Consider the following 26,884-nt stretch of genomic DNA (forward strand, 5'->3'; position numbering starts at 1 on the left):
GACAGGGGCTTCTAGACTGAAAGGGCCAGCAAAGCTGGCAGAACAGGCGAAAGCAGACACGCCTTTGTGACATTTCAGAACACTGGAGAAAAAGAAGATTCTACAATCTTTGGGAAAGGAAAAACAGGTCGCATTCTAGGGATCAGGAATAAGAAAGTCAGGCTCTACAGCAACATTCAAGGAGAAACAGAGCAATGTCTTCAAGGGTGTGAAGGAACATTTTCTCCAGCTTGGAATTCTACACCTAGGTAAATCATCAGGTATGGAGGGTGGAATAAAGACATGTGAGGGCTCAAAAATGCGACTGCCACGTACCCTTGCTCTCAAAGTTACTGAAGGATGTGCCCCACAAAAACTAGAGAATCACCAAGAAAGCGGAAGACACGGGACCCAGGAAACAGAAGATGCAAACCGGAGGGTGGTGAAGGGGATCCCAGGATAACCTCTGTGTTCTGACACAGTGGATGGGTGGTCCAGGGGGCATCACAAGACGCAGACACACTGAGGGCAGACTGCTGGGGGAGCCTGGCACGTACTATTTGTACCTTGTTTATCTTGATCGCCATGTGTATTGCCTGAAATTCGCCTGGATCAGCTGAAGATGCTCATTTCTCCCTGAGAAGCATTCCCCGTGGACCATTTTCTAAGACGTTGAGGGATGTCCTACTGAGCTGAGAAGCAAAGATGGAAGGCACCCACTCCCTCAGCTTCAATCTACAGGCCTGCCCAGCAGTCCCACACGGTGATGAGCTATCTTCCCGAGACTGTGCGTGCCGATGCCTCCAGGTGGAATCTTCTCAGGGAGGAGGGTGAAGCCAGACTCTGTCCCAGCCCCTGCTCAACATCTCTCTTTTCGGGATCCTTCATTTCTCATTGGCTTCACTCCTATTTCCTGACAGGGCGCGGCGTGGGCTTGTTTTTCTAAACAAAACTATATTGTTTAAAGACAGTTTCAGGGAGGGTAAAACTATAAAGAAAAGCAAGGAATGGAGAACACAAAAATTAGGATGGCAGTTCCCTGATGGGGGAGGAGGACTAGCAGTCAGGTGGACACAGGAGAGGCTTCTAATGTTCAGTATGGTACCCTGCATGGCGGGTACACAGGTGCTCATTTTACCTTTTTTTTTTAACTGTGCATATGTTTTATGACATCTTTTGTAGGTGTGATATAATTTACAATTTAAACCAAAAACTAAAGTTTGAATAAATAATTAAAAGAATTATCTGGGGAACTTGTTAAGAAGGCAGATTCCTAGCTCCCCTGCAAGTCTGATTCAGGAGAGCTGGTCAAGACTGGGGAATCCACATTTTTAGAGGATGCTGATGCAGGTGCTCAAAGACCACACCTTGAGATGCCTGCCTGGATTCAGAACATCACAAGCTCTGGCATCAGACTAACAGGATTCAAACCCCAGCTCAGTCCACTCCTGGCTGCGTGACATCAGGCACGTTCTCTTCACCCGTAAAAGGAGGAGGATAAACTTCGTGCCTATGATCTATGAAGCAGGCAACACATGTTGGCTAAAATAATAATAATTATTATTATTGCCTCTAGTGGAATAACAGTGTTTTACTCAGACACATAGTTTCTGTTAAGCTGTCTCTATACCGGTGAATTTTCCAAATGATTTTTCACTTAGGAAAGAGGGACCATTATTGCTTAAAAAAAAAAAAACTTTTTCATAAGACTTATACTTTTCATATCCTTTAGCGAAATGTGAGAATCTAAGGTAATAACCCTAAACAGAGAAGTGATATATAACAGCAAAACATTAAACAACTTATATAGCCAACAACAGAGGTAAGGTTACATAAACTGTAAACTATATTCATAGAATGGAATATTTATCATGAGACCATTAAATACAAATTTATAAAAACTTATAAAAGTCATTTTGTAATGTTAAATGAAAAAAATAGCCAAGCAGAGAATGTAGCTACCATATGATCAAAATTATGTATACAAACAAGTAAATCATTGTTTCCAGGACCTCATGCGTGCTGAGCATGCGCTCTACCACATTCCTCCATAATGGAAGAGGGGGAGGGTTTAGCTCAAGTGGTAAAACTAGCTATACCCCACCCCCCAAAATCTCCATCCTAGAAAACAATGGAAGAAAATTAGCCAAAATGTAGTTCAAACACAGAGTGTCTCTAGGGTGAGAGATGGGAGATTTTTTCTTAATTTTTACTTTTCTGTATTTTCCAAATGTTCTATACTGGGAATGGGAGGGAAGGGGGTGGAAATCCTCACTTTTTAAAAGTATATTCTTTTGTTATGGTTCCATCTAAACTAATACGGGGTCTGCCCATTAGTATTTAGGATTCACAAAAGACAGTGACATTTCCATACACAGGCAGGCTATTGGAGCAGAAGGGAAGCTTTAGAGATATTGTCCAACTGTCCCATGTGACAGATGAGGAAACTGAGGCCCAGGGAGATGAACTGACAAGCACAACAGACTCGGTTAGATGTGTAAGGGCCTGAGCCCGATTCCAGGCCTCACAGTGTCATCTTTTCACTTCATCACACCCCCACCCCCCAATCTTCACAATCCAGACTCCCCAAAACCTCAGCATTCCTACTGAAATGTGGCCTCTGAACCACCAGCATCAGCATCACTGGATCAGTTATTAGAAATATATTCATACTGTATAGCACAGGGAACTATATTCAATATCTTATAGTAACTTACGGCGAAAAAGAATATGAAAATAAATATATGTGTGTTCATGTATGACTGAAGCATTATGCTGTGCACCAGAAACTGACACAACATTGTGAACTGACTATACGTCAATAAATATATATTTAAAAAAAGAAAGAAAGAAAGAAATGCAGACTCTTAGGCCTCTCCCCTGAAAAGAGGAATCAGAATCTGCACTTTATCAACATCTCCAGGGCAAGTTTTCCAGAGAAATAACAAAATAAAAGGAATTCTCTCTTTGGTGGTTTAGACTGATGGTAACTTGGATGACCAAGTTAAAACAAAGTGATCTCAGTCCCAGAGTTGGCTTTGGAACATCAAGCCTGTTCCTCCACCTCTCTTTGTCTTGGTTTTCCTCATCTGTAAAATGGAGATGATAAATTCAGCATGGTGCCTAGTAAGTGCAGAGATGGAGGCTCGGGTGCAGTAAGCCACTATAAATAGAGCTAATAAATTCTTGTTAGGCATGTTTCAACAGGCCTGGTCCTCCAGGAGAGCTAAGGCTTCTGACATAGTGCTTAGCAGTGAGCCCTCAGCTAGTACGTGTTTAATAAATAGCAAGAGCATACATGACATCTATTAATTTTTGACTTGGAATGTTTCATTCTATCAATACATAACATTCAAAAATGCCAGTTTTTCTCCCTTCCAACGTTCAAAACTGCCCACTCCCAAATTCACCAGTTAGGAAGGGGGGAGACTGGAGGTCATAACTAAGCTTAACTCATACTGTGTAAACCGTTCATGCTAGACTTTCTCGGATTACAGACTCTGGGCTCAACCATCCATCCTAACACCTGCACTATGTTGTTACTCCGCCCACTGTTCTCCCTAAGCCACGCCCACGGGCCCGCCCTTCCTACCAAGCCCCACCCTCTTCCCAAGACCCCGCCCCCAAAGGCCCGTCAGCCTTCTGGTCGCACCTCACACCTCCGCCCAGCCCAGCGGGCCCGGCCTCTTCACTGGCTCCCGCACGCCAAGCGGGTCCCGAGTCGGGATCCCGCGCGCGGCGGCGCGAGGAACGGAGGAAGGCCTGAGGCTGTGCCCCCGGAGCCGCGCCACCAACACATGCGAGGTAGGGCCAGAGGGGCGGCGGGGCAGAGGCCCTGTTCCCCGAGGCCTCGCGAGAGGGGCGGGGCCGCGCGGCGGCGGGCGGGTGCGGAGCTGCGGGAGGCCGCCCTCGGCCCGGAGCGGCCGCACGCATCTGTTTGCGTCCGCCGCCCGGGAGCGGCGTGCGGGGCCTGCGCTAACCGTTACGGACGCTGAGCGGCGGCGCGCGGCCCACGCCGGCAGTCGCTCCCAAAGCCCCGGGCGCAGCGTCGGCCTTCCGGTGGGGGGCAGCCCGTACATTGTGATTGCTCCCTTCCCCGTGCCGGGCGAGGTGAGGGGGTGGCGGCCAAGGCCGAGGAGGAGGGGCGGGGACGGAGCGTGACAGCGCTAGGCGCCGCCCCCTCGGCGTTGCAGGTCCGCGGCCCGGCTACCCTGAGGCTCGGGGGTCGGGCCGCGGTGAAGACGGCGCACGTGCCTCTCCTTGCAGAGAGCGGAGCGCCCTCGGGATCCCCTGAAGGGCAGGAAGGAGGGCGGGACGGGGACCGCGAGCCCAAGGTGGACCCGCTCGTGTCTCTCCTGGTAGAATCGTGCTTGGAGAAGATGGAAGGGGAGAAGCGGCCGGCGCCCTACGAGGGCCTGTTTGCGGACGGGCACCTGGTCCTGTGGACTCTGTGCTCGGTGCTACTGCCGGTGTTCATCACCTTCTGGTGCAGCCTCCAGCGGTCGCGCCGGCAGCTGCACCGCAGGGACATCTTCCGGAAGAGCAAGCACGGGTGGCGCGACACGGACCTGTTCAGCCATCCCACCTACTGCTGCGTGTGCGCGCAGCACATCCTGCAGGGCGCCTTCTGCGACTGCTGCGGGCTGCGCGTGGACGAGGGCTGCCTCAAGAAGGCCGACAAGCGCTTCCAGTGCAAGGAGATCATGCTCAAGAGTGACAGCAAGGCCCTGGACGCCATGCAGCACCACTGGATTCGGGGCAACGTCCCCCTGTGCAGTTACTGCGTGGTTTGCAAGCAGCAGTGCGGCAGTCAACCCAAGCTCTGCGACTACAGGTACAGCCTTTGTGGGTACTGCTTGTCCCAGAATGCTTGGTGGGAGTCAGGATGTCAAAGAGTGGGCGTCGAGGTCTGCTTTGATCTCCACAAATGGCCTAAACTTCCCACTTCAAAGAAGCAAGCTAATAAGTGACCCTGGTATTGTCCAAGCGAGGCTGCTTTGCAGTAGTCATTTGCCAAGATGAGGCATCCAGCCTACATTCTTTAGCCAACCTTCCCCTTTGGGTAACGAAACGTGGCTCTTAGCCTTCATCCGGAGGTCTCTAGGTGCTCCCTACTTTATGGCCACTGTATGTTTTATTTTAGCGTTTGTTACTGTTGCTTATCTCCATTTTGCGTGAGGAAAAATGAAGTATGGACAAGTTAACTTTTCCCTAGAGTTGCAAACCTGACTCATTCTCGGTATTGTATTATGAATGTACAATGAAAACAAGGGTCATTCCAGGGCAGCACTTTGAAGTCTTTTTCTAATATAGGTTTGGTGCTATAGTGAAATATACTCCAAAAGAACACTTAAAGGGATACTCCTTTTGCTGGATGGTCTTCCAGGACATGTAGCGTCTTAGCCAAGTGACTTTGATTGAGCCAATATTTTACTAGCTTTTAAATACACACTGGACAACACATTCGTCTACTTAAATATTGTCTGAAAACAGGTGGAGATGTCCTTTGCTCATGTTAGAGATTGGTGATAAAAGGGAATGCTGCTTTGCAGATTATCTGTTCTAACTTGCTTTACATTTGAGAGAATTTTATAGCTCAGAGAATTTTACTCAGTGCTAAAGTAGAACCGGCATCCAGGATTCCTAACTCCCAGGACAGGGTTAGGAATGCTAACCCCTAGCCTTGTCTCAGCCTTAAGTCTGGACATCTTCATTGTGATGGTTTTGTCTCTGACAAATAGAAAGATCCCTAAACACATTTAAGAACGGAAATAGAAAGCTGGCACAAGATAGCAGGTTATTTTCATTTTGGTTTATATTTTGGTTGTTTTATTTAAAAACCCTTTTTTTAAATTAGCATGAGCACTGTTATGCCAACACTTATTTTTTAATCTTATTTTAAATAATTTTACTCATCAAATTTAGACTTAAGGAAAGTTTTCCCAAAAAATACACTTTAAACAACTACAGAGCTTTGTAACTACCCATTTTTATTTGATATCTTTCAAATTTACATGTCCTTTTGGCAACACAGCTAGGTGACCAGTGCCTTGAAAAAATTTCATGATTCCCTAGGTAAGATTTAGTCTTAGGGATTTGGGATTAGCTGGAAGGAAGACATGAATTGGGTATTGTTTTATTTCCTTCCCTTCTTTGTGCAGAATTAGATTAAAATGGCTTCTATAAATATCTTAACTGTATTTCATATACTCTTTAACAGTCACAGTGCTCTGATTCTCCAATCAAATGACCTTTCTAAAACTGCATATCTGATGGAGCCCCTGCTCTATTTAAAACCCATCAGTTACCCCCATCATTTACCCTGATGGTCTTTATTTATTGTAAACTCCAAGTGCTTAACACGGTACACAAGGTCCTCATGCTGTCTAGATCCTGCCTGCCCTTCTAGTCTTATCTATCACCATCTGCATTAAACTTCATGCACCAGGAACATCAGGCTGATTGTAGTTTCCTTAAAATATCAGGCTTTTTCTTACTAACTTCCCTCAAGGCTTAAGTATCCTCCTCCTGGCTAGCTTCTAGGCATCCTTAAAGACTCATCTTGTGCCCTTTCCTCCAGGAATCCTTCCCTAATCTATTCACCCTTGTGTCCAGATTTTTACTTCTTGTTGATGACGTAATATCCTATAACTCAGTGGTTCTCACAGTAAAGTCCCCAGACCAGCCGTATGAGTATCACTTGGGAACTTGTTAGAAATGCAAATTCTAACACAGATTTAGATTTAACACAGGAAATAAAATAAAATATTTGCATTTAGCACAAGAAGAAAAAATAATTGCAATATTTAGGTCACACTTAGACAAAAAATTACTTGTTGTTTATCTGAAATTCAAATTTAAATGAGCATCTTCTATTTTTCCTGGCAATGTTAACCCTGCCCGAGACCCACTGAATCAGAAATTTAGCCTGGGAACCAGCAATCTTTGCTTCAACAAGCCCTGCAGGTAATTCTGAAGTTTAAGAACCACTGCTATATTTATATACTGTTTTAACCAGGAGCCTCTGTCCTTAGCTTTGTGTCCTTCCCTCTGAGCACAGTGAACGTTGTGCTGTTAGGTCTCCTTTTCCTCATGAGCTTGTTCCTGCCCGTTACTGAGCAGTCCGCGCGCAGTGTGCTAGAACCCTTCACCCATGGTAAAAACTGTTCCTGTGTAATTTAGGAAGTGTTTATTATTCCCAAGAGAATAGAGCACAGTGTCCTGAAGTGGTATTGTGTTCTGCAATGTTCTGATTTGTTTCAGCCAATAATTTTATTCAGGATCACAGTCTGCTATGACCTTCTGTAGGAATTAAGTATTTTGGAAAAAGAAACAAAATAAATGTTCAGAACCTTTAAACACAGACCAGACTGCCCCTCTCTGGATTTTATCCAGCCCTGAGGAGGGCTCCTTCTGTGCCTGCGTCACATTCTTGGGAAGTCCAAGGTTTAGAGAGAACTAAGAAGGCTGGTCAACAAGGTAGCATTTCGAAGGGCCGTAATGATAGGTGATAACTGATTTTAAGCCCGTAGCCTGGTTAAACTCTGCCAAGTAAGTGACAAAGGCCCTTTAATTTATACTCATTCAGTCATTATTTAGTTTTCAGGTATTAAGCATCTGATTCATACCAGGCATGGTGCTAGATTCTGTTTTCCCATAGACTATTTTCTTCTCCGTTGTCCAGCATCTTCCTGACCGTGACAGTGTGTGTCCGCACTGAGTATCCTGTCTTATCGCTCCTCCCCATACTTCCCTTGTTTCATCTAACCTCTCTTCCGACTAAAATAAAAAATTAGGTTATATTTTTAAGTATGCATTACATTTATTAAATAAACCTTTGGTCTATCTCTCATTAAGAAAACATTTTTGTTTATATTATACTTTTATTTATAAAAAATGTTTTAATCCGTAAGGCCTTTTGTTCATTACATCTCCCCTCCCTCAACACACACTGTGATTAATAAAGCAAAGCTTCTGACTCTTAGAAGGTAATTATATTGGCAGCTTTACTCTAGGCTTGGATCTTAAATTTTATAATTCTGGGTTCTATGGGTACATGTTTATTCACTTCATTAATTATCTGAAACAATGAAAGCTACCAGATTATTTTCTGAAGTAAAGGTTGGCAGACTTTTTCTGTAACAAGCCAAAAATAAGTATTTCAGGCTTTGCAGACCATATGGCCTGTCATAATTACTTCACTCTACAGTCTATCACAGTACAAAGCAGCAACAGACAGTATACAAATGAAAGAGGTAACTGTATTCCAGTAAATCTTTATTCAGCTGTATTTGTAGTTTGCCAAGCCTGTTCCAGTGTGAATTTCATAGATGACTGTCTCAGCTTCACATATAATTCTGTTGCTTCCCCCAGCATACTAAAGAAGAGACTATTGTGAACAGGTAACTTTAGAAAAAATAATAAACAGTGTTGCCAGCAGACTTTTTTTCCCTTGTGAATTTTTTCTTTTTAAATAAAACAGTCACACTCTTGCACAAGAATGGCAGCTAGGGTAATGTTCTGTGTTATCATAATGTAAGTTACATGATTATGTTTATTTGTCAAAACTCAGCAAATGTACATATTTGTACATTTCATCATATAAATTTTATATTAAAAAAACCTATAAACAAGTAATGAATTCTGAGTAATGATATGCCTGCTTGCCAAGGTATTTAGGAAGTATTCTAATGTTTGCATTTACTTTCAGTGTGCCAAAAATAAGACAGATTAATGGATGGATAGAAATGTAACAAATCAACTATAGTACGATACTGGAATATAGGTGGTGGGCATACCTGTGTTCTTGTAAAACAATTTTTTTTAATGCAAAACATTTTGAAAAGGAAGGAGACTATCCTTGTGTTTTGGAAATACTTGCTGAAATATTGAAAGACAGAATCTCATAATGTCTATGATTTCTTTTCAAATGATTCAGCAAAATATGAGTTTATTTTGAAAGAGAGAAAGCCAATGTGGAAGAAACCACATTAATTAAGAATCAGAATTAAGGGTTGGCTGAAGGGTATTCATTTTGCTATTCTTTTGATTTCTGTGTAGGTTTAAAATTTTTCGAAATAAAAAGTTGGTGAATAAATTTCATAAACAGTCACTCAAAGATGCTAAATGATGCTAAAACTAAAACATCAAGACATTATTTGTAATGTCTTATTTTCCCATTAGTTTGACTCTAGATGAAGTTAAATACCAATTACAAAATGTATAAAGAGAACAAGTTTCAATTTTGATTATGGTATTTCTCAGGAAAAATATAGTGCTGAGTAAGGAATAAGCATTTTGGCTTTACCTTTAGAGAGCAAAGGCTGATAACAGCCATCATCTTGGTTAAGAGTCTTTTCTGAAATTTATGAGACTTTAAATGTAGGAAATGACAAAGGTGTCACAAATCAGTGGGGTTAGAAAAGATGAGTTTATAAATCATGCTACGACAAGTGCTCTTTGTGGGGGAAAAGTTAACTCCTGTATCACACAGTACACCCAAAGAAACGCCACATGGATTGTAGCAGGGGTCTCCTTGGTGCATGGATGGATGAGTTTCCAGAAAAGCCTGACACTTTCTGAGATTCTCGGTGAAATCTATAGCCCCAGAAGGTTAAGAAGCCTTGAATTGAAAGCATAAACATGAAAAGAGAATTGTGAGAGGTAAATAACTATAGGTGAATACTCACCTAATTTGGAAATATTTCTGTAATGGACTTGAAAGCATGAAAGAATTTAAATAAGCCATAAAGAGAAACGTAGATCTGTCGAGCAAAATATAAACTTAAATGCATTAAAAAGTACATTTAAAAGGAAACTGAAATGTTTGTAATCAGTATTACAGAGAAGAGGTTGATAGCCTACATAAATAAAAAGTGCATGCGGTTATTAAAACTTAGTAAAAGATGAATGTACGGCATGAATCACAAAAGAAGGCAGAAAAATACCAAGATTTGCCTAGTAATCAAAGACCTCCAAATTAAAACAACAAAATACTTTTTCTGTCCACCAAATTATCAAGGAAGCGTGTTGAAATACTTATGAGCAGTGTTAGCACAGGTTAAATATGAGGGGCACCTTTGTGCACTGGCATCAGGCGTATTGGACAGACACCTCAAGAACCTTAGGAAGACGGACACACTTTGATTCAGTAACTTGACTTCTAAGATTCCAGGGAAATAATCTCATTTATGTTTAAGGTTGTGTTTCATGTTGGTTATACTTAGAAAAACTATCTAAATGTGTTTTGTTTTGTTTTTAAGGAAGGGTTGAATGAACTATGGTATATCTGCATGACGGATATTACACATTCTTTACAAACCGTGTTTTTTTTAAAAAACACTTAATAGCATAGGACAGAATTCATGATGCAATTTCTGAAGAAAAGTACTGTCCAGATAAACATGCATCATATCCCTAATCTGAAAAACCAACATATAGGGACTATGAAACAGAATAAATACATCAAAAAGTTAAGAGTAACTATCTCTGGATGACTTTTATTTTATGCCTTTCTGTATTATCTAAATTATCAAGCATAGCCTATATCATTTTATTTAAAAATACAGTTTTAAAAATTTATACAAGTAGTTCGTGGACATATACTGGTGTTTAGGCACTCAAGTAATATTTGGCCCAGAATCAAGGCCAGCAGTTTGCTGAAGCTGTTGGTTTCAAGCAGGAGCCTAAAGAAATGTCTTTCTTTGGTCTGTTGGCCATTTCAAAATTATGGAAATCTAATGGTCAGTTCGTTAGAAAGAAACTTCTGAGTCATTGGTGATAGATGTGGGCTAATACTTGTTTGTAGTCAATTAATACTGGGATTCCAAAATTGAGAGATCCCTGATTTAATTTGTTCATTAGAATTATAATACTGTTAAATGCAGTTACTACCAAAGAATTGCCTTGGGTTTTCCACAAAAACAGTGGGGTGATTCTGAACTGTGAGCTTCCTTTGAGTATTATCCTTTTGTATGGTCAGGGCCCTGACTTGTGTATTTTAGACTTCATTCAAATTGGAAACTTACATTTACTATTGGGCTGTGAAACTTTTTGAGTTGTTTATTGGATTATGAAAGTGCATCTATATTATGGACATTGAGAAAGTTACTTTCACAGTAAAGCATTTGTTAAATATTTAAAAAAAAAAAAGAAGGAAGAAAGAAATTCAAGCAATAAAAAGGACATGGAGTAAAAAGTGAATGTTCTCACCTGTCCCTCCCACCTTTCTTCCCAGAGGAAACCATTGTGAAATAATTCAGTGGGTATCCTTTCAGATTACTTTCTGTAGGAATACACTATTTTAAAGTTAACAGTAGAGCAGTAGTTGTAGGTGGTATACTTTGACTACCTAAGCAGTCTATTGTAGTTTCTCAAGCTTAGGTTGAAAGGAAGTGTTAACAAAGTTTATCATGCAAGTTATTTCACAGTTTTCTCTTTATCAGGTCACGTGGATAATTCTGATTTCAGCAGTAAATGGGATTCTTGAGTAAACAGCAGTAATTACTTGACAAATTTGAACATCCAACAGAAAAAACAACTTAAAAATAGAAGTCCAGGAGAGTTGACCTTGGAGTGAAAGAGTTTTTATCCTCTTTTTTAAATTCTTTATTTATTTAATGACAGCTGTTACTTCTTTGAGCTAGCTTTTGTCTGTACAGTCAGATCTGACTTATCTGTGAGTGGATTAAATACTTAGCAGATTAATAATAGAAGCTCAGGACTTTTACCAGCACTAGTCTCTGCTTGTCTCACATATGGGTTCAAACAGAGGCAAATTTGAACATAAATGTGCCTGTACTTCATATGCAAACATACAAATTACTTTTGCATTAACTGCTAATAAGAAATTGACTGTTTTGCTTTATTTACTTGAGTGTTCACAGATGGTTATAAATCAGGAGGTTTTCAAACCTAGGCCAGTAAGGCATTTAAGCAGCAAGGCCTTTAGGCCTCATGAATCGTTTCCAACCAAAGCACAAATAAATAATACCCAGAACCATTGTTCTAGATCAGCTTTTGTTTACGTGGATTATGTTTACTGGTATTTACTATGTTATAAATTAAAACTGAGAAATTGTTTAAATGTTCATTTTTAAAATAATGATAACAAAGTATTTTTGTGAAAATTTAGTGAGAAGATTGACATTGTTTTATATTTTTGGTACATTTCTTTGGTAGCAGTCAGCTAGATTCTCCTGTTCACTTCTGCATTCAGTCTGTTGATTTAGCACATATCATATAGCTTCCAGAAAACGCAGTTGTACACTTTTGAGAGAATGAAGGTGAAATAATATATTACTATTAAAATGATTTTAACCTCAAGAGACACCCTGAAAGGATCTTCCCTGGACCACACTTTAAGACCACTGTTAGATTAAACTGTCATGTAGACTCAGACTTGATTGCTCCATTTACACTGTGCAGATATGATTATAAATATTTTATTGCCAGATTTTATGCTCATCAGTGATGAAATCACTATTTTAATTTTTTGGCAAAAGCGATTGGTCTGCAGATCGTAAGATGATTTAAAGCTAATAATTATCTTTGTTTCTCCCTTCCCTCAGGTGCATTTGGTGTCAGAAAACAGTACATGATGAATGCATGAAAAACAGCTTAAAGAATGAAAAGTGTGATTTTGGAGAATTCAAAAACCTCATCATTCCACCAGGTTATTTAACCTCTATTAATCAGATGCGTAAAGACAAAAAAACGGATTATGCAATGGTAATCACAGTTTATTTTTCCTTGTATAATTGATTTCCAAAAAGTTACCTAAGTTAGGATGTGAAACACTCACACAACTGTGCGTGTGAGAGGAATCACGATGGTAAGACTTGTAAAGCCCTACCCACTTCTAGAGATGTGCCGCAAATTTGGGCTCTTGAGAGCTTTCATGTCTGAAGGGAAATTGGAAATGTTCTATTAGTGGTCCCTAAAGTCACTGCCTGCATCCAGATCACTTGAGGAAACCCACCTCCATTATCGTGCTTAATTTAGTAGATTTAGGGAAAATCCTGGAAATCCGTCTTTGTTTTAAGTCCTCAGATGTTTCTGATGAACATCTAGATTTGGGATTCATGGCTAATGTCTGTGAAAAGAAAGTAGATTTTCCTCACACATTGTCTAAAAGTGTTTTTCCGTTCGGAACTTTACATAGGGTGCCTAGAGATAAGTTTACATTGCATATTAGATGCTCGCACAGATAGTGGTGAACGTTAAAGCTGGTGACAACACTTTGCAGTATGTATGTGTATGAAGCTTGATATAACCGTATCTTTCAGTCTTCATGTTGCTCTTAAGGGATAACTAAAAATATACGTTTATTTCCTATTTGAATGTGCCGAAGTATTGAACTGTTTCATTCTAAAATTATATTGTGTTTTTTCCAAGTAAGGATTTTATATCTTAAATGTCATCTTTGTCAATATTCCTGCAAAAGAAGGATGCAGCTTAAAATTTAAACATTATGTTTAATGTTGTCGTGATACTTGTTTTTTAAATGTACAACCCCTTCCTTATGTATCTGAATTCAATCTGAGATCACAGGGGATCAGAATCACTAAGTAAAATAATGAAACATCTTCATTAATGTTTGTATCCATAAGGAGAAAAGGAGAAGAAAGATGTGGTTAGATTAGAGAAACATTAATTTCACTTGACTTTGGGCTTTGTATGAATCTAGATTCTTGAATCTATTTTTGAATACCCCGTTTAAAAAAAAAAAGCTATGGGGAGGGTATAGCTCAAGTGGTAGAGCACATGCTTAGCATGCACAAGGTCCTGGGTGCAATCCCCAGTACCTCCTCTAAAAGTAAATAAACCTAATTACCCCTCTACCAAAATAAAATAAATTATAAGTAAATAAAATACTTAAAAAATAAATTTTAAAAAAAAGCTAGAAATTTAGAATATATCCAGAAAAGGACAGTCAAGTTTAAGAGAACAGAAAAAATCAATGTCCATTCTATGAACGGTTGAAATGCATTGCCTAGGAGATAAGGCTAATAAAAGATCTAATGATTCAGGTGTTTGAGCACAACAGTTATATGGAAAAACAAGTAAAATCAGTGCTTGCTTCAGGAAGCAAAAGTAGAATGATGAAAGTTATTGAAAGACAGATCTTTAACTCCGTTTAAGTCAAAACTTTCTAATAATTTGGTTTAGTAGAATGAGCTGCCTTGTTAGCCAGTTTCTTCTTACGTGAGTATCCAAGTATATGCTGGATGACTTATCTAGAATAATGTAGAAGAGGATTATATATTAAGTGGAATTAAATTAGTTAATCTGTAAAGACCCTTTCCATTCTTAGAATTCTTTGATTTTTATATTGTATCAATTGGAAAGTTGTTTTTCTCTCAGCAAATTTATAACACTGTTGTTACTAAGAAATAAAAAACGTACTGCTCACCATCTTTGAGATAGTAAGCACTTTTCACTCGCATTAATTTTTTTAGCTAGCCTCGAAGCTTGGAAAGCAATGGACTCCGTTAATAATCCTGGCCAACTCTCGCAGTGGAACTAACATGGGAGAAGGACTGTTGGGAGAATTTAGGATCCTCCTAAATCCAGTCCAGGTAACCAAAGAGAAAATCTCCCTTTAACTGTATTAATCTTTTCATTTTTAGTTAGATATTTTCCCTGGATTGCAATGGTTGTTAAAGCAGTGAACATAGCCACAGTGAATGTAGGCTGGCATATTGTTAAAGATAAACGCATCGTAGCCAATACTGACATTTAGCCAGACCTGTACTCACCTAAAGGGAAATTATCCTCACAGATGGAGGACAGTGTTGTATGAAAATAATCTTTTCCTTTTCTTTCATTTCTAGGTTTTTGATGTAACTAAAACTCCCCCTGTCAAAGCGCTGCAACTTTGTACTCTTCTTCCCTATTACTCAGCTCGAGTACTTGTTTGTGGTGGGGATGGGACTGTGGGCTGGGTCCTGGATGCAGTTGATGAAATGAAGATTAAGGTATCCATCTTCTAAGACCTACTTGCCTTTCACAGAACCATTTCAAAGATACTCATACAGTATTTGTGGTTATTTTTTATCATGCAGATGAATGTTAGAAGACCCTGCCAATTTTTAATATTATTATTAAGCAGTTATTGTTATATTTATATCTTTATTGATTTGGGCTTTAAATTTTACCAAGTATTATTGCCCTACAAATAGTTTGAAGAGAAAAATCTAAAATACATCTTCCATATTACAGGGACAAGAGAAGTACATTCCACAGGTTGCAGTCTTGCCTCTGGGAACAGGCAACGATCTGTCCAATACCTTGGGCTGGGGTACAGGTTACGCAGGAGAAATCCCAGTCGCACAAGTCTTAAGAAATGTGATGGAAGCAGATGGAATTAAACTAGACAGGTAAGTTACACTTCCGTCAAAAGTAGATTTCTTGAACTTTGGGAATGTTGTTTGGATTATAAATGAAGACTTGTATAAAGTTAAATGTAATTTAAATGTGAAAGACTTTGTTAGTTGTACTTATATGTAGATGCTGGCGTTCATTTTGTTGCTCTTTATTTTGTTGTTCTATAAGGACTGAAGTCATAAATTACGCCAGGTACTTATCTCCTAATTCATGTACTCACTTAAATGTGCTTATTTCTCCAAATGCTGTTTTGGTAGAACTTCATCTGCCAGGCATCCAGGGTTGATTGGTAATAATTATAATTCATTGGCAGTTAATTTGGTAATAATTACTGACCCTTTTGACTTCTGTTTTTTAGATGGAAAGTTCAAGTAACAAATAAAGGCTACTACAACTTAAGAAAACCCAAGGTATGTTTTTAGGGCTGCAGTTATGAGTGGCTCAACAAACACAATGGTGTGCCTCCATTGTACAGGGTGTGGCGCTGTGGTGGGACATAGCGACAGGTGCTTATCTCTAGGGAGCTGGTCATGGAACAGGCTGCAGGTGTACGTGGTCCCGCCCTGGTAGATCAGGCTGCAAAGATTTCAGGGGAAGTGACGTGCGAGTTGGAGCTGGCAAATACAATTTCAATCAACAGGGAAAGGAACAAGAGACTTTCCAGGTAGGGGAAATGGGCTAGAGGGTACAAAATGTGGTTAACAAGTAGCAAATGATACAGGAATAGCAGGTTTGTATTTTTAAAGAGATACTCTGGAGATAGTGTGAAAGTAGCTTAGAAACCTGCACTGTGGCAAAACAAGGGGAATGTTAGGATGAGGCCAATTCAAAGACATTTTAGAGGTAGAATTGATCAAAACCTGGCAGCTGATTGGTATTAGGGGCAGAGAGAAAATATATATTACTACCAGATTTTTAGTCTTTAGGATGAGATATGCAGAAATAACATTAACAAGATAGGAAAAAAAAGGAGTTTCAAGTTTGAGTAGGAAGAAAATGCATTAGATTTAGGGCATGTCAGCCTTGAATCTGTGGCCCACTGAACAAGAAGTGGAAAATTCAAGCTTATTGCTCAGGAACAAGACAAGCTGGAGACAGACTGAGGAATCCAGGCTGGGTTGGGAAGTAAGATGAATTAAGTCGGGACCAGTACCCTAGGTTGAGGCTGAAAAAGCTGAGAGCCTGAGCTCGGTGAGGATAGAAAGCAACTATAACGGGAACGCGGGAATGGAAAGCCTGGGTGCAAAGCAGAGCCATTTAGACGTAGCATATTCGACAGAAATGGAAAAAGAAATTTATGTCTATAAATATCAGCCTTTGAACTGAAGCTTTATTTCTAGAAACTTCACTGGATAGCATGAAATAGCTCTATGTGAAAAGTAGATGCAGAAAGTCTTACATTTTCATAAAGAACATAAAGACTAAGATTTACATACTTACTAAATGACACAGGCTTGACTGAAGCATAATCTGTTGCTCATTCTTACCCTTTTTCACAGGAATTCACAATGAACAACTATTTTTCTGTTGGACCTGATGCTCTTATGGCTCTCAATTTTCACGCTCATCGTGAGAAGGCACCATCTCTGTTTTCTAGCAGAATTCTTAATAAGGTGTGTTGGATAAAATAACATTCCCTGCTTATCATCGAAGGTAAAAATCAATAGTTCAATTATATCTAGCACTCTTTCAAGTAGATTGAGATAGAACTAACTTATGGAAACATTTGCCTGCTCCATTTTGTGTAAGACTGTCAAATTCGGTCCTTAAATGTATTTTATTAAAGTATTTTATAACCGTGACAAAAATTTTTTAACTCGAAGTTGGAATGTTTTACAGCATATTTTGCTTAGATGGCAACTAAATAGAATATATGATAGTTTATCTTTTACTTAAATGGCAACAAGAATTGGAAAGAAATTTTAGGCAAGGTAAGTTTTTGGTGAAGTCATTAATGGAAAAGTAGATTCCATTGGCTTGAAAAAACTCTAAAAGGCAGATGAAGTAAGAAAAGGAGCAGTGGGTTTACCAGTTTAACTAAGATCATCGCTCTGGTTTCTAGCACAGTTGATTCCACTGGTGGAAGTTCTGTCTTGGAATTTTTTTAATGACTTTTGGTGATTGAGCAACAGGATGTGAAAAATGGGTGTGAAACAATTTTGTTCCTGGTTCTGTTTTACAAATATTTCAAATTTACAAGTAGTTCTCTTTTATTAATATAGTTACTAGGGCAGTAAGTACTGATGTTTATACAAGTGGTAATTAACATCTCAGTGCTTCCATCAACCTTTCTATATTCGAAAAGGATTATAAAATGTTTGCTAGATTTATCTGTATTCCATTAAGTAATCTGAAGTGCTAGGAAAAGGTGGAATTGTCGCATTTTAATATAGTGTTTCTTTATAAAGTGTAGCTTTTTGGAAAAGCTGGGAGAAAATACCATTTAAGCACAAACCACCCTAGCCTACATTCCCCTTGAGAAAGTGGGCTAGTTAAACTCAGAAATAATGGCGCCCCTTCTCCCGTCAGCGCATAGCGCGCTCTGCGGAAACACGGCTCAGCGGTCACATCAGGGAGCTTTGGTTCAGTATCTTTTTCTTGCTTACGGGGCTCGTCAGATTTCTTTATTATCATGTTTTCTGTTCATTTCTCATAGGCTGTGTACTTATTTTATGGAACCAAAGATTGCTTAGTGCAAGAATGTAAAGATTTGAATAAAAAAGTTGAGGTAAGCTTTTAAGGTTTTAAATGGTCTCTGGATTATGGATTTTTTCTTCTTAACAAAAAAGCTGAATTTTCCATTAACACATTTTGCTAACACATATGGAGTATTTACTCTGTACCAGGCACTGTACTAAGTGCTTTTATATCCACTATCCAATGAAATTCTTACCACAACCTGGAAGGCAGTTACTATTAGATTCCCATAACGCAGAAAACTGTTTGAAATTAGATAACTTTCCGGAATTCACAAAGTGCCCGAGTACACAGGTAACCAGGATTTGAACCCAGGTTTATGTAAGTCCAGAGTCTGTTTAACTCTTACACTGAATCGCATCCGTCCAGACATGATGACCAGTGTGAAGTTACCTAATGCGGTGCCTGACTCATCATGGACTCTCAGGGGAAATTTAAGCCTAAAGTTTAATTTGTATTACGGTTGTGCTGTATCCCTCTTACATATTAAAGCAAAATAGAAATGTATGAGCAGTAGAAATAGGATACTCGTGGTTACTTATTGCTGCAACGTCCCTGACATCATGATATGGCAAAGTTTTACATGTATTTCTTGCTTGCTTCCAAAAAGAATCTGTAATGGTTAATAGCAACAACAAAGACATTAATACAGCAAAACCTAGAACTAGTGAAATAAGTAGAAAGAGAAGAGCCAGATGACAAACAGCTTGGGGAAAGTGAAAAAATGAGCAGAGAGGGAGGAGCCTGACTGTGCACAGGCCGAGGGAAGCTGCTGCAGCCGGGCGGATGCTGACCTGGCGGCCCCTGCTGCCACAGCACAGGGGGAGCAGTGAGATAATCCCATTAAAAAGTCTCCTCCTGCTTTATCCTTTCCCTTTCTCCTGGGCTTTGATAGCATGGGTAGAGTGAAGCATACGAGGTCACACTTTTTTTGTCTGATAGTTTATTTACACAGAAATTATTTGTGAAACCACCTACAAGATGCCAGGCACAGTTCTAGGTCTGGGGACACAACGAGGAATCCCTCGCTGTCACTAAGTTTACAGTCTAGAGGGAAGAAAGACGTTTAAACCACATCGCAGTATGGTATGAGAAGTGATATGGTGAGGAAAACGTGCAGCCCTAGAGGAATACATAAGAGCATTGCATGACCCAGGGGCTAGAGAAGCTGTTTAGGGACAGTGACTAACAAGGAAGTCTTCCTGGAAGAAGTGGCAAGCTGGAATCTGAAAATTAAAGCTTAGCCAAGTGAAGAAAGAGGTGAAAATTATTCTAGGCTAAGAACAGAAGCAAGAGAGAACATGGTATATCTGAGTGTGTTTAAGCTGGGGCATAGCTTGCAGGAGGAAAAGCGGCAGGCAAGAGCTGAGGCTGGAGAGATGGACAGAAGCCAAATCACAGAGGAAGCTGTGATTTGTTAAGGAACTTGGATTTGATCATGATCATTGAGGGGTTGTAGTAGGAGATAAGTGTCAATCTAACTAATCTGAGAGATGAATAAGAGGAGAGTAAAGCAAGAGAAATGAAGGGGTGCTGGCCTGGGGTACCATCAGGAGTAATGTAGAGGGGCGGATACTTAGACATACAGCATCCGCTGTTTTTAATGATTAATTGGATATGGAGGATAAAGGCATAGAACTCAAAGATAATTCCCAGGTTTCTGATTAAGCAGTGTGGGGAGGGCAGAGGGAAAGTCAGTTGCAGAAAGGATGCTTAACTCAGTTTTGTGCATGGTAGCTTTAGGTGCCACAGTTGGAAGCATTTTGTTGGCTGTTGAATAACCAGATCTAGTCCAGTTCACTTTCCTGGACTAGCAAAATAGAGCTGTCAGCCAGAGGGGGCAATGAACAAGACAGAAATGGCTCCGATTTTCCTCCAGAGTGTGTAGCATGAGAAGAGAAAGGAGCCTGTGCATAGCTCTGCGGAATGCCTTCAACATGAGGCTGGAAGTGAGCGCTCAGGAGTGACTGAGGAGGAACATCCAGAGAAGTAGCCTGCTTCCCAGAACGCAAAGGAAGAGAATATTTTAGGAAAACAGGGAGGAAGAGTCAGCAGTGTCAGGTGCTATTAAAACAGCAAGTTAGATACGGCCTGGAAAAAAATATTGTTTAACAAAAAAGATGTCTTTGATGACCTTGGTAAAAAAAAAATTTATTTGTTATAATTCAGTTATTATAATAAACATTGAACAAAGGGGAAAGGCCAGATTCCTAGAGTGAGGGGAGGAGGCTGTCTTCTACACGTGCAGTTCTCACATCTTAGCAAGAAAGTGGATGTGACTTCTAAGTGGATGTGTCTGGAAATAATGTGCCCTGTAGTAACTAACTACTTGAATTTCTTTAAAGCTAGAACTGGATGGTGAGCGAGTAGAGCTGCCGAATTTGGAAGGTATTATAGTTCTGAACATTGGCTACTGGGGCGGTGGCTGCAGACTGTGGGAAGGGATGGGAGACGAGACTTACCCTCTTGCCAGGTATGTACCTTTGCAATCTGGTTTTTTATGTTACTGTTTTCTTTAAAGTAGTCTGTTGTTCCTTGTAGACTTTTAACACTTTTCCCTCAAGTTTTTTTTTAATACCTCATTAATACCAATATTTAATAAGTTGATGGCCCACCTGTGTTAAAAGTAGTTGTCCTACTGAAACATTATGCTGTACACCAGAAATTGACACATTACAGCTGCCTATACTTCAATTTAAGAAAGAAAGTAATTGTCCTCATGTGACTGCTTTTATTTTATTGCATCAAATAATCCGTATCTCCTTTTTCCAACTTTAGGCACGATGATGGTTTACTCGAAGTCGTTGGAGTATATGGGTCTTTCCACTGTGCTCAGATTCAAGTGAAACTGGCAAATCCTTTTCGAATAGGACAAGCACACACGGTGCGGGTAGGTGGGATATTGCTGCCATGGACTGGTTTGTCCATTTCTAAGCCGTTGATGTGTAGAAGTGAACGTCCATGTGCTCGCTTTCCTTAAACAGTGGTTTACAGCCCGTGCTCACCACAGGTGAGTGGGGTGGGGAAGAAGCAGGGAGTATGGCCCTCACTCCAGCTGAAGAAATGAAGCATCCAGTGGGAAAAAAAATCCCTTAAACAATCGAGGAATAAAGATACATTCAGATGAATTTTCTAAGAATGAAATGCTAAGAAATGTCCCTGAGAAGGGTTAAGGGAGACTATGACTGTTACTAAGGAAGATTTTTCTGGTCTCTTTTGGAGACTGACTTTTGTCTAATTTTGTGTGCTCTGATTCTAGCTGATACTGAAGTGTTCGATGATGCCAATGCAGGTAGATGGGGAGCCGTGGGCCCAAGGGCCCTGCATCGTCACCATAACCCACAAGACACATGCACTGATGTTGTATTTCTCTGGAGAGCAAACAGATGATGACATCTCTAGTACTTCGGATCCAGAGGACACGAAGGAAACTGAGTAGATGGATGAGGAAATGAGAACTTAGTACAGAATCCTCACAAATGAGTAGATGCATATTCCTCCATAATAGAACTTCTCTGTCATCTAGTTTAGTCTTCATTTCATCAGTAGTGTGATGGGTATACATTTATGTAAATAGCATTCCAAAAACAGCCAGACTTCAGTTGTTTTCAGATGCCTGGTCTTTTTTCAGCAAATGCTTTGGTCATATAGCACTAACTGTTAAAAGTCCCAGAACATCCCAAGAAGGCTTTATGTCTGAGTGGGTGCACTGAAGTCTGTACTCTCGTTCCTTATTCTTGCACCACACAGTTGATGGACACATACATCCGACAAGACATGGGTGGAGGAAAAATCATTTCCATCTTAATTGATAATGTGATGATACCATAACATTTAAAAAATGACTTGTTGTTTTGAAAGGAGATGGTGGTGTCAGACGGCATGGTTCGTGCTGGCCGTCCTCTGCAGCTGCCTCTTAATAAGGTCTTCTCCAGCCCAGCACCAAATGGGTCCCTAAGTGTCTAATTCCAGGAACCCTAAAAGGAGAGGTGTAAAAGAAAGACAGTATTTAAAGTTTTTATTTGAAGTTTCCTTTTAGGAGCGTTTTCCGTCCCCTAGTGTTGTTTGGTTACCTCTGTTAGTGATCAAGTTGAACCAAAATTCAGCATCTTGTTTATATCCCACTATAGCCAAAAGCAAACCACATAGGTGAATTGTAAAAGTTAACATTCAGAGCACTTTGGATTGCAAGTTACAGGTTTCGAGCTGGATGGTTCAACAACTTCCCTTTTGAGTAAAAGACAATGTCAACAATTCAAAAACATGTCCTAAAGAAAATTTACTAGTCAGATTAATTGCTCAAAAAAGTTCAGTATTGATTGGTAAGTTTTTAAAATGTAGTGGTCTTGTAGTATTTTGAAATAGAGTAGTCTTTTATATCCAAAGTACTTAACAGAATTTCCCCTTGGGGAAGTGGACAGAATCATCTGCTAAAATGTTTATATCTTATTTATTTTAAAATGAGAGATTTATTTTTTTTACTTATTTATTTTCTTCGTTGTGGTATACCTGTGTTTAGTGTTTACAATATATTGTTTTATTTGGTAAACTGATCGCATAAATACTGTTACTCACAATCAGATAGACATGCAGTCCATTGATTAATAATTAAAATGTGTAATTTAATTATCCTGGCAGTATATTATTGAGATATTCTCATTCTTCAGAAATATTCCTCTGTTTTTAAAAACAGAAGGGGATTTAAAGCACTGGCAAACTACTTTTGGGTAGCTGAAGTTGTTTCAGTATTTTATCTGACCCTCAATTGCCAAAAACGTACCGCAGGGCTGACTCATGGTTCGCCTGGGAGCCGGCTCCCCTCCTACTTGCCACCCTGCTCCCCAGGTCTGCAGCTGGTCCTCCCTGGGGGGCCTCCAGCCTGGGGTTTTTATGACAAATGGCCCACTTGTGAGCGTGGTGGTCTTTAATGACACTAACCTCTGAAAGATTAGAAAGTATCCCGCAAGACACCATTGGCTCCTCTAAAGGATTTGTTATGAATCTACCGTCTATTATAAAGCGCCATAAACTTAAGTTTCCGTCACCTTCGGGCTCAGGCCGTATTTTGAAGGAACAACTAAGTAAGTAGAGTATACAGCAGTCAGTGCACTATATAGAATATTTTTATTTTGCTTAAATTAACCTCTTCCAGATCTCAGTGGGAGAAGCTCAGTTCTAGTACTGAAAGATTTTGTGAGCAGATCTGTTTTCACCTTGTTGATACACCTCTCACAGTAGGCTACCTGTTGAGGTGGGGGGAGAGTTTGTAGATTTTCTTTCATGGGCTGATCATGTTTTGAGTATAATGAGTTTCGTTCTTTAATTCATGGTCAGAATTGTTACAGGCATCACATTTTACAAATACACTGTTAATTCATTTTGCTTAGGCTATATTTTATCTATAATTCATAGTGCTAATTATACAATCAAAGTAAATAGTTAATATGGGATACCAAAATAACTGTGTAGTTTTTTTAATTGTTAAAACTGTACTCTAACCATAATGTTACATTGGATTTAGAACAGGTTTTTTTTAAAAAAAGAAAAAAAGTTTATATACAACACTCATTTATTTAAAAACAAATTGGTTTTTCAATTTTCATAATCCAGTGAAGTTTTCTCCCTATTTGACACTTTATGAAGTTTTTCTTACCTTATTCTCTCATTCAGATTTAATTTTTATTAGGAAAGTTATTTCAGAATACCATATCATAAAACATACTATCTTATTTTAGAAAAATCCACTAATTTTTAGGCACATTTACCCAGCATTTCAAATAAATGTAGAGGCATGTGCCTTGTTTTAAGTAAGTACAATTTACAAGACTAATGTTTGCAAGTTACATATTAGGATAGCCGTTGTTGACATTACCAGGGATTCTGCACTTTACAAAAAATAATTTGCCACAGGATGTTTCTGTTCCATTTTAAACTGTCTTGATTTTTTAAAAAATAATAACTTCTACATTCTCAGGAAGAAATATATGAAGTAAAGCACGTCTCCATGTCTGTTTTCAGACTTCTCCCATCTTTTGCTGTCCTAATACATTCCTGACTCCTCACAAGCCCAGTATCTTAAATACTGAATACCTGGCAGCTCTTATGGGTCCCATAAGTAGATGGTGATAATTTTCAGTGCTTTGTTATGTTTAATAGAAATCAAAACTGACCTGTTTTTAAATACAGGTTGTCTGATGGTAAGATTACATGATCTGAAATGTGTCTTAGGTTTTCTGCAACAATTTAGCTGTGAACCCTTAATGTAGCTAATGTTTATAAAAATTTTATGGTCAAAATTATTTATTTTTATTTTTTTAGGATGTGTCAGAAACGTGTAGTATTTGCTTTTTGAAACATGTTTGCCTACTTAGAGCTAGAAAATGTACTGTGACTCAGAAATTGTAATCAGTCCTTTTTGCACTGTAAAAATGAATATTACCAGCATGTCAAAAGAAAAATAGCGTGCATTTGTAATACAAGGTAAAATTGTATTTAATGTACAGTATGGAATTTAAAATTTGCACTATCTAGGAAGCTGTAAAGGTTATATTAATTTACAGATTCATGTGGATCCAAAAATGTCATTTGTATGTATTCAGCTGAAAAGGTCAAAAGGTTTTTTCCCTCGAAATGATAATACTGAAACACGAACCAGCAATTTATATTCAGACTTTTTTTAATTCTGCCTAATTTGGGACAATGAAACATAGGTAGATTTATTTTTTAAAAAATCTAGAAATGTAAAAAGAAAAAGTAGTGTTGTTACTCTATCCCAATCTGAATGAAGATGTAGTCTCAGAGACAAGACAAAAGAGGTTGTTTTGGTTTTGCTTTTTAAAAGTATGCCCCTGCCTTCTGCAAATTTTCCCTTCAAGGCTTATCTCCTGTTTCTCAAAGTATGATCTGCAGTCTGTCTGCAGCAGTAGAATCCCCTGGGGAGCTGGTTGGCAGTGTGGACACCTAAGCGCAACAGCCAGCCCTTGACCTGGTGAATGCATATCTCTGGAGATGAGACGTAGACGTGTCTGGTTTTGTTAACAGGCACCTCAGGCATTTCTGACGCACACTGAAATTTTAAAGTTACTGCTCTGTACCTCCTGCATTCACCCAGGGCTTTTGCCAAGTAGACGCCATGCAGAAAATTTGAGTTAATTGGATATTCTTCAAATTGTCTTTCCTTTACTCCACTAACTGCCCTCTTCCCCACAAATCTGTCTTGTAAAGGAACTTTGTGAAAAAACTTGTTCATATCCTATCCAGTTGATAAACTCTATTACACGAAAATCGATAGCCTCAGATTTTTACATGGAACTGTAGGTTTTAGACTGTGATCCATGGAGTCTTGAAGGACAAACAGTGCTTCAGAGGCCAGTGGGGGACCCCTAGGGCTCCTGCTTTCTCCCCATGCTGGAGTGCTGCTTCAGGTCAGATTTCAGTAGATAAACCACTTCCTTTAAAAAACAAAAAAAGTCTTCACTATTTTTTTTTTCGGAGTTTGGAAGCCACTATAATGACTGTCACCCGATTAATTTTCTACTAGTTTTTACATACTCAGAGACCTCATGTTTTTTTGTAAGAAGAATATTTTGGATGTCTCAGTTGCTGCTTGGAATGTGGCCACTGGGCTGTTTCACAAACTTTAAAGGCATTTTGTTGAACGGTAAAGCACTGACAGCCTCTGTTCCTTGTATTTCTAATTGTAGTATAGAAATTGTTATATTTAATTTTAGTTGTGTAAATACACACACTCTCACACACACACACTTACAACCCTCACATGTGTAGTCACCACATGAGATTCACAGGTCACAAAAAGGCTCACTCTAAGGTTCCACGGAAAGAACCAAAAAATGTCACCCTCTGATACAGAAGTTCACAAAACAAATGATTGAACTTGGTCATTTACAGAAATATCTGCAGAAAATAAGTCAGCTAGAAGCCATAAACTTAAATGTTCTGCTGATTCCAGACCTAGGGTATTTCCTCAGTCTCTGAAAGATGCCCTGGGCTACCTCAGTGTTAAAGTGTCGAAGCAGAATGCACTTACTATAATGTAGGAAATCTGCATTGTGTCTTCCTTTCTGATGGCTGACATGGAATGTTGAAGAGAACTGGAACATTAGGTAGCTGTGTCTGTTCCTCTAACATTGTCCAGGCAAAGGGGCATGCTGATCCGATGAGGAGGTCGGGCTACCTGGGCAATTCCCAGAGTAAGGAAGGGCGCTTTGTGTGTGGTTGGGTGATAATGGCTCATAAGGACATTTGTCATTTTCCTGGTCGGGGCTCTGCCCGCAGTCTTTCAAATTTGATCTGCTTGAATGAGCCCGGCAGATAAATTGGCTCCAGTCTTAATCCTGCTGTATGCAAGTTTAGAGCAGCCGGATCCCTGGCCCTGATCACGTGCGCGTGAACTGGCTGAAGCGGGTCTGCGAACTCCCGGTGTCAAGGACGCTTGTGACGGCTCCACCTGAGCAGCCAGCTGGCCTCGTGCACCTTCTCCCGCCGTGGCCACCATACCCTGTCCCTACACTTCACTTCCCTGTGTCAGTTGCTTTTGTTGTGTTGAGTCTGTGTTGCTGTGGTCAATGCCTACAGACAGAGAAATGTGAATTAAAGCATTTGATATGTTGAAGATGTTTGCTTGTTTTTAATAAAATTTAAAGTGCAGCACTTGAAAAGTATGATTCTGTGTTGTTTTCTGACACAACAGTGAGGAAACAGCTTTGAGCTGGTTTCACCGAAGATGGTCCTTGGTCTACGGCAGGACAGACAGACATACTGTGTGGACGGAAAGACAAATACACAGACTTAGAGACTGGCT

The 26,884-nt window shown here is 39.6% G+C and overlaps 1 protein-coding gene and 1 non-coding gene across 5 annotated transcripts; both read left to right on the top strand.

The window, feature by feature from the left end:
- DGKE (diacylglycerol kinase epsilon) lies at positions 1–26,741 on the top strand. Of its 4 annotated transcripts, none has more exons than XM_072940155.1 (12): positions 1–248; positions 4,342–4,813; positions 12,549–12,708; positions 14,439–14,558; positions 14,814–14,957; positions 15,202–15,359; positions 15,725–15,776; positions 16,866–16,979; positions 18,023–18,094; positions 20,409–20,536; positions 20,842–20,953; positions 21,323–26,741. In XM_072940155.1, exons 2-12 carry the CDS (start codon positions 4,359–4,361, stop codon positions 21,500–21,502), a joined length of 1,695 nt encoding a protein of 564 aa, XP_072796256.1. In that variant the 5' UTR covers positions 1–248; positions 4,342–4,358; the 3' UTR covers positions 21,503–26,741. The 4 variants fall into 4 exon arrangements, 2 of the variants coding, with proteins under 2 accessions (XP_072796256.1, XP_006216480.2); XM_006216418.4 differs by lacking the exon at positions 1–248 and adding an exon at positions 3,586–3,783; XR_012060126.1 differs by lacking the exons at positions 1–248; positions 20,842–20,953; positions 21,323–26,741 and adding an exon at positions 2,584–3,783 and having other exon boundaries at positions 16,866–17,019; positions 20,413–20,462.
- On the top strand, positions 10,610–10,746 carry LOC116283600 (small nucleolar RNA SNORA2/SNORA34 family). The gene has a single exon (XR_004193227.2). It is a non-coding gene; the product is annotated as a small nucleolar RNA SNORA2/SNORA34 family (small nucleolar RNA).
- Positions 26,742–26,884: the final 143 nt, after the last annotated feature.

This window comes from Vicugna pacos, chromosome 16 (assembly GCF_048564905.1).
Source record: "Vicugna pacos chromosome 16, VicPac4, whole genome shotgun sequence".
NCBI lineage: Eukaryota > Metazoa > Chordata > Mammalia > Artiodactyla > Camelidae > Vicugna > Vicugna pacos.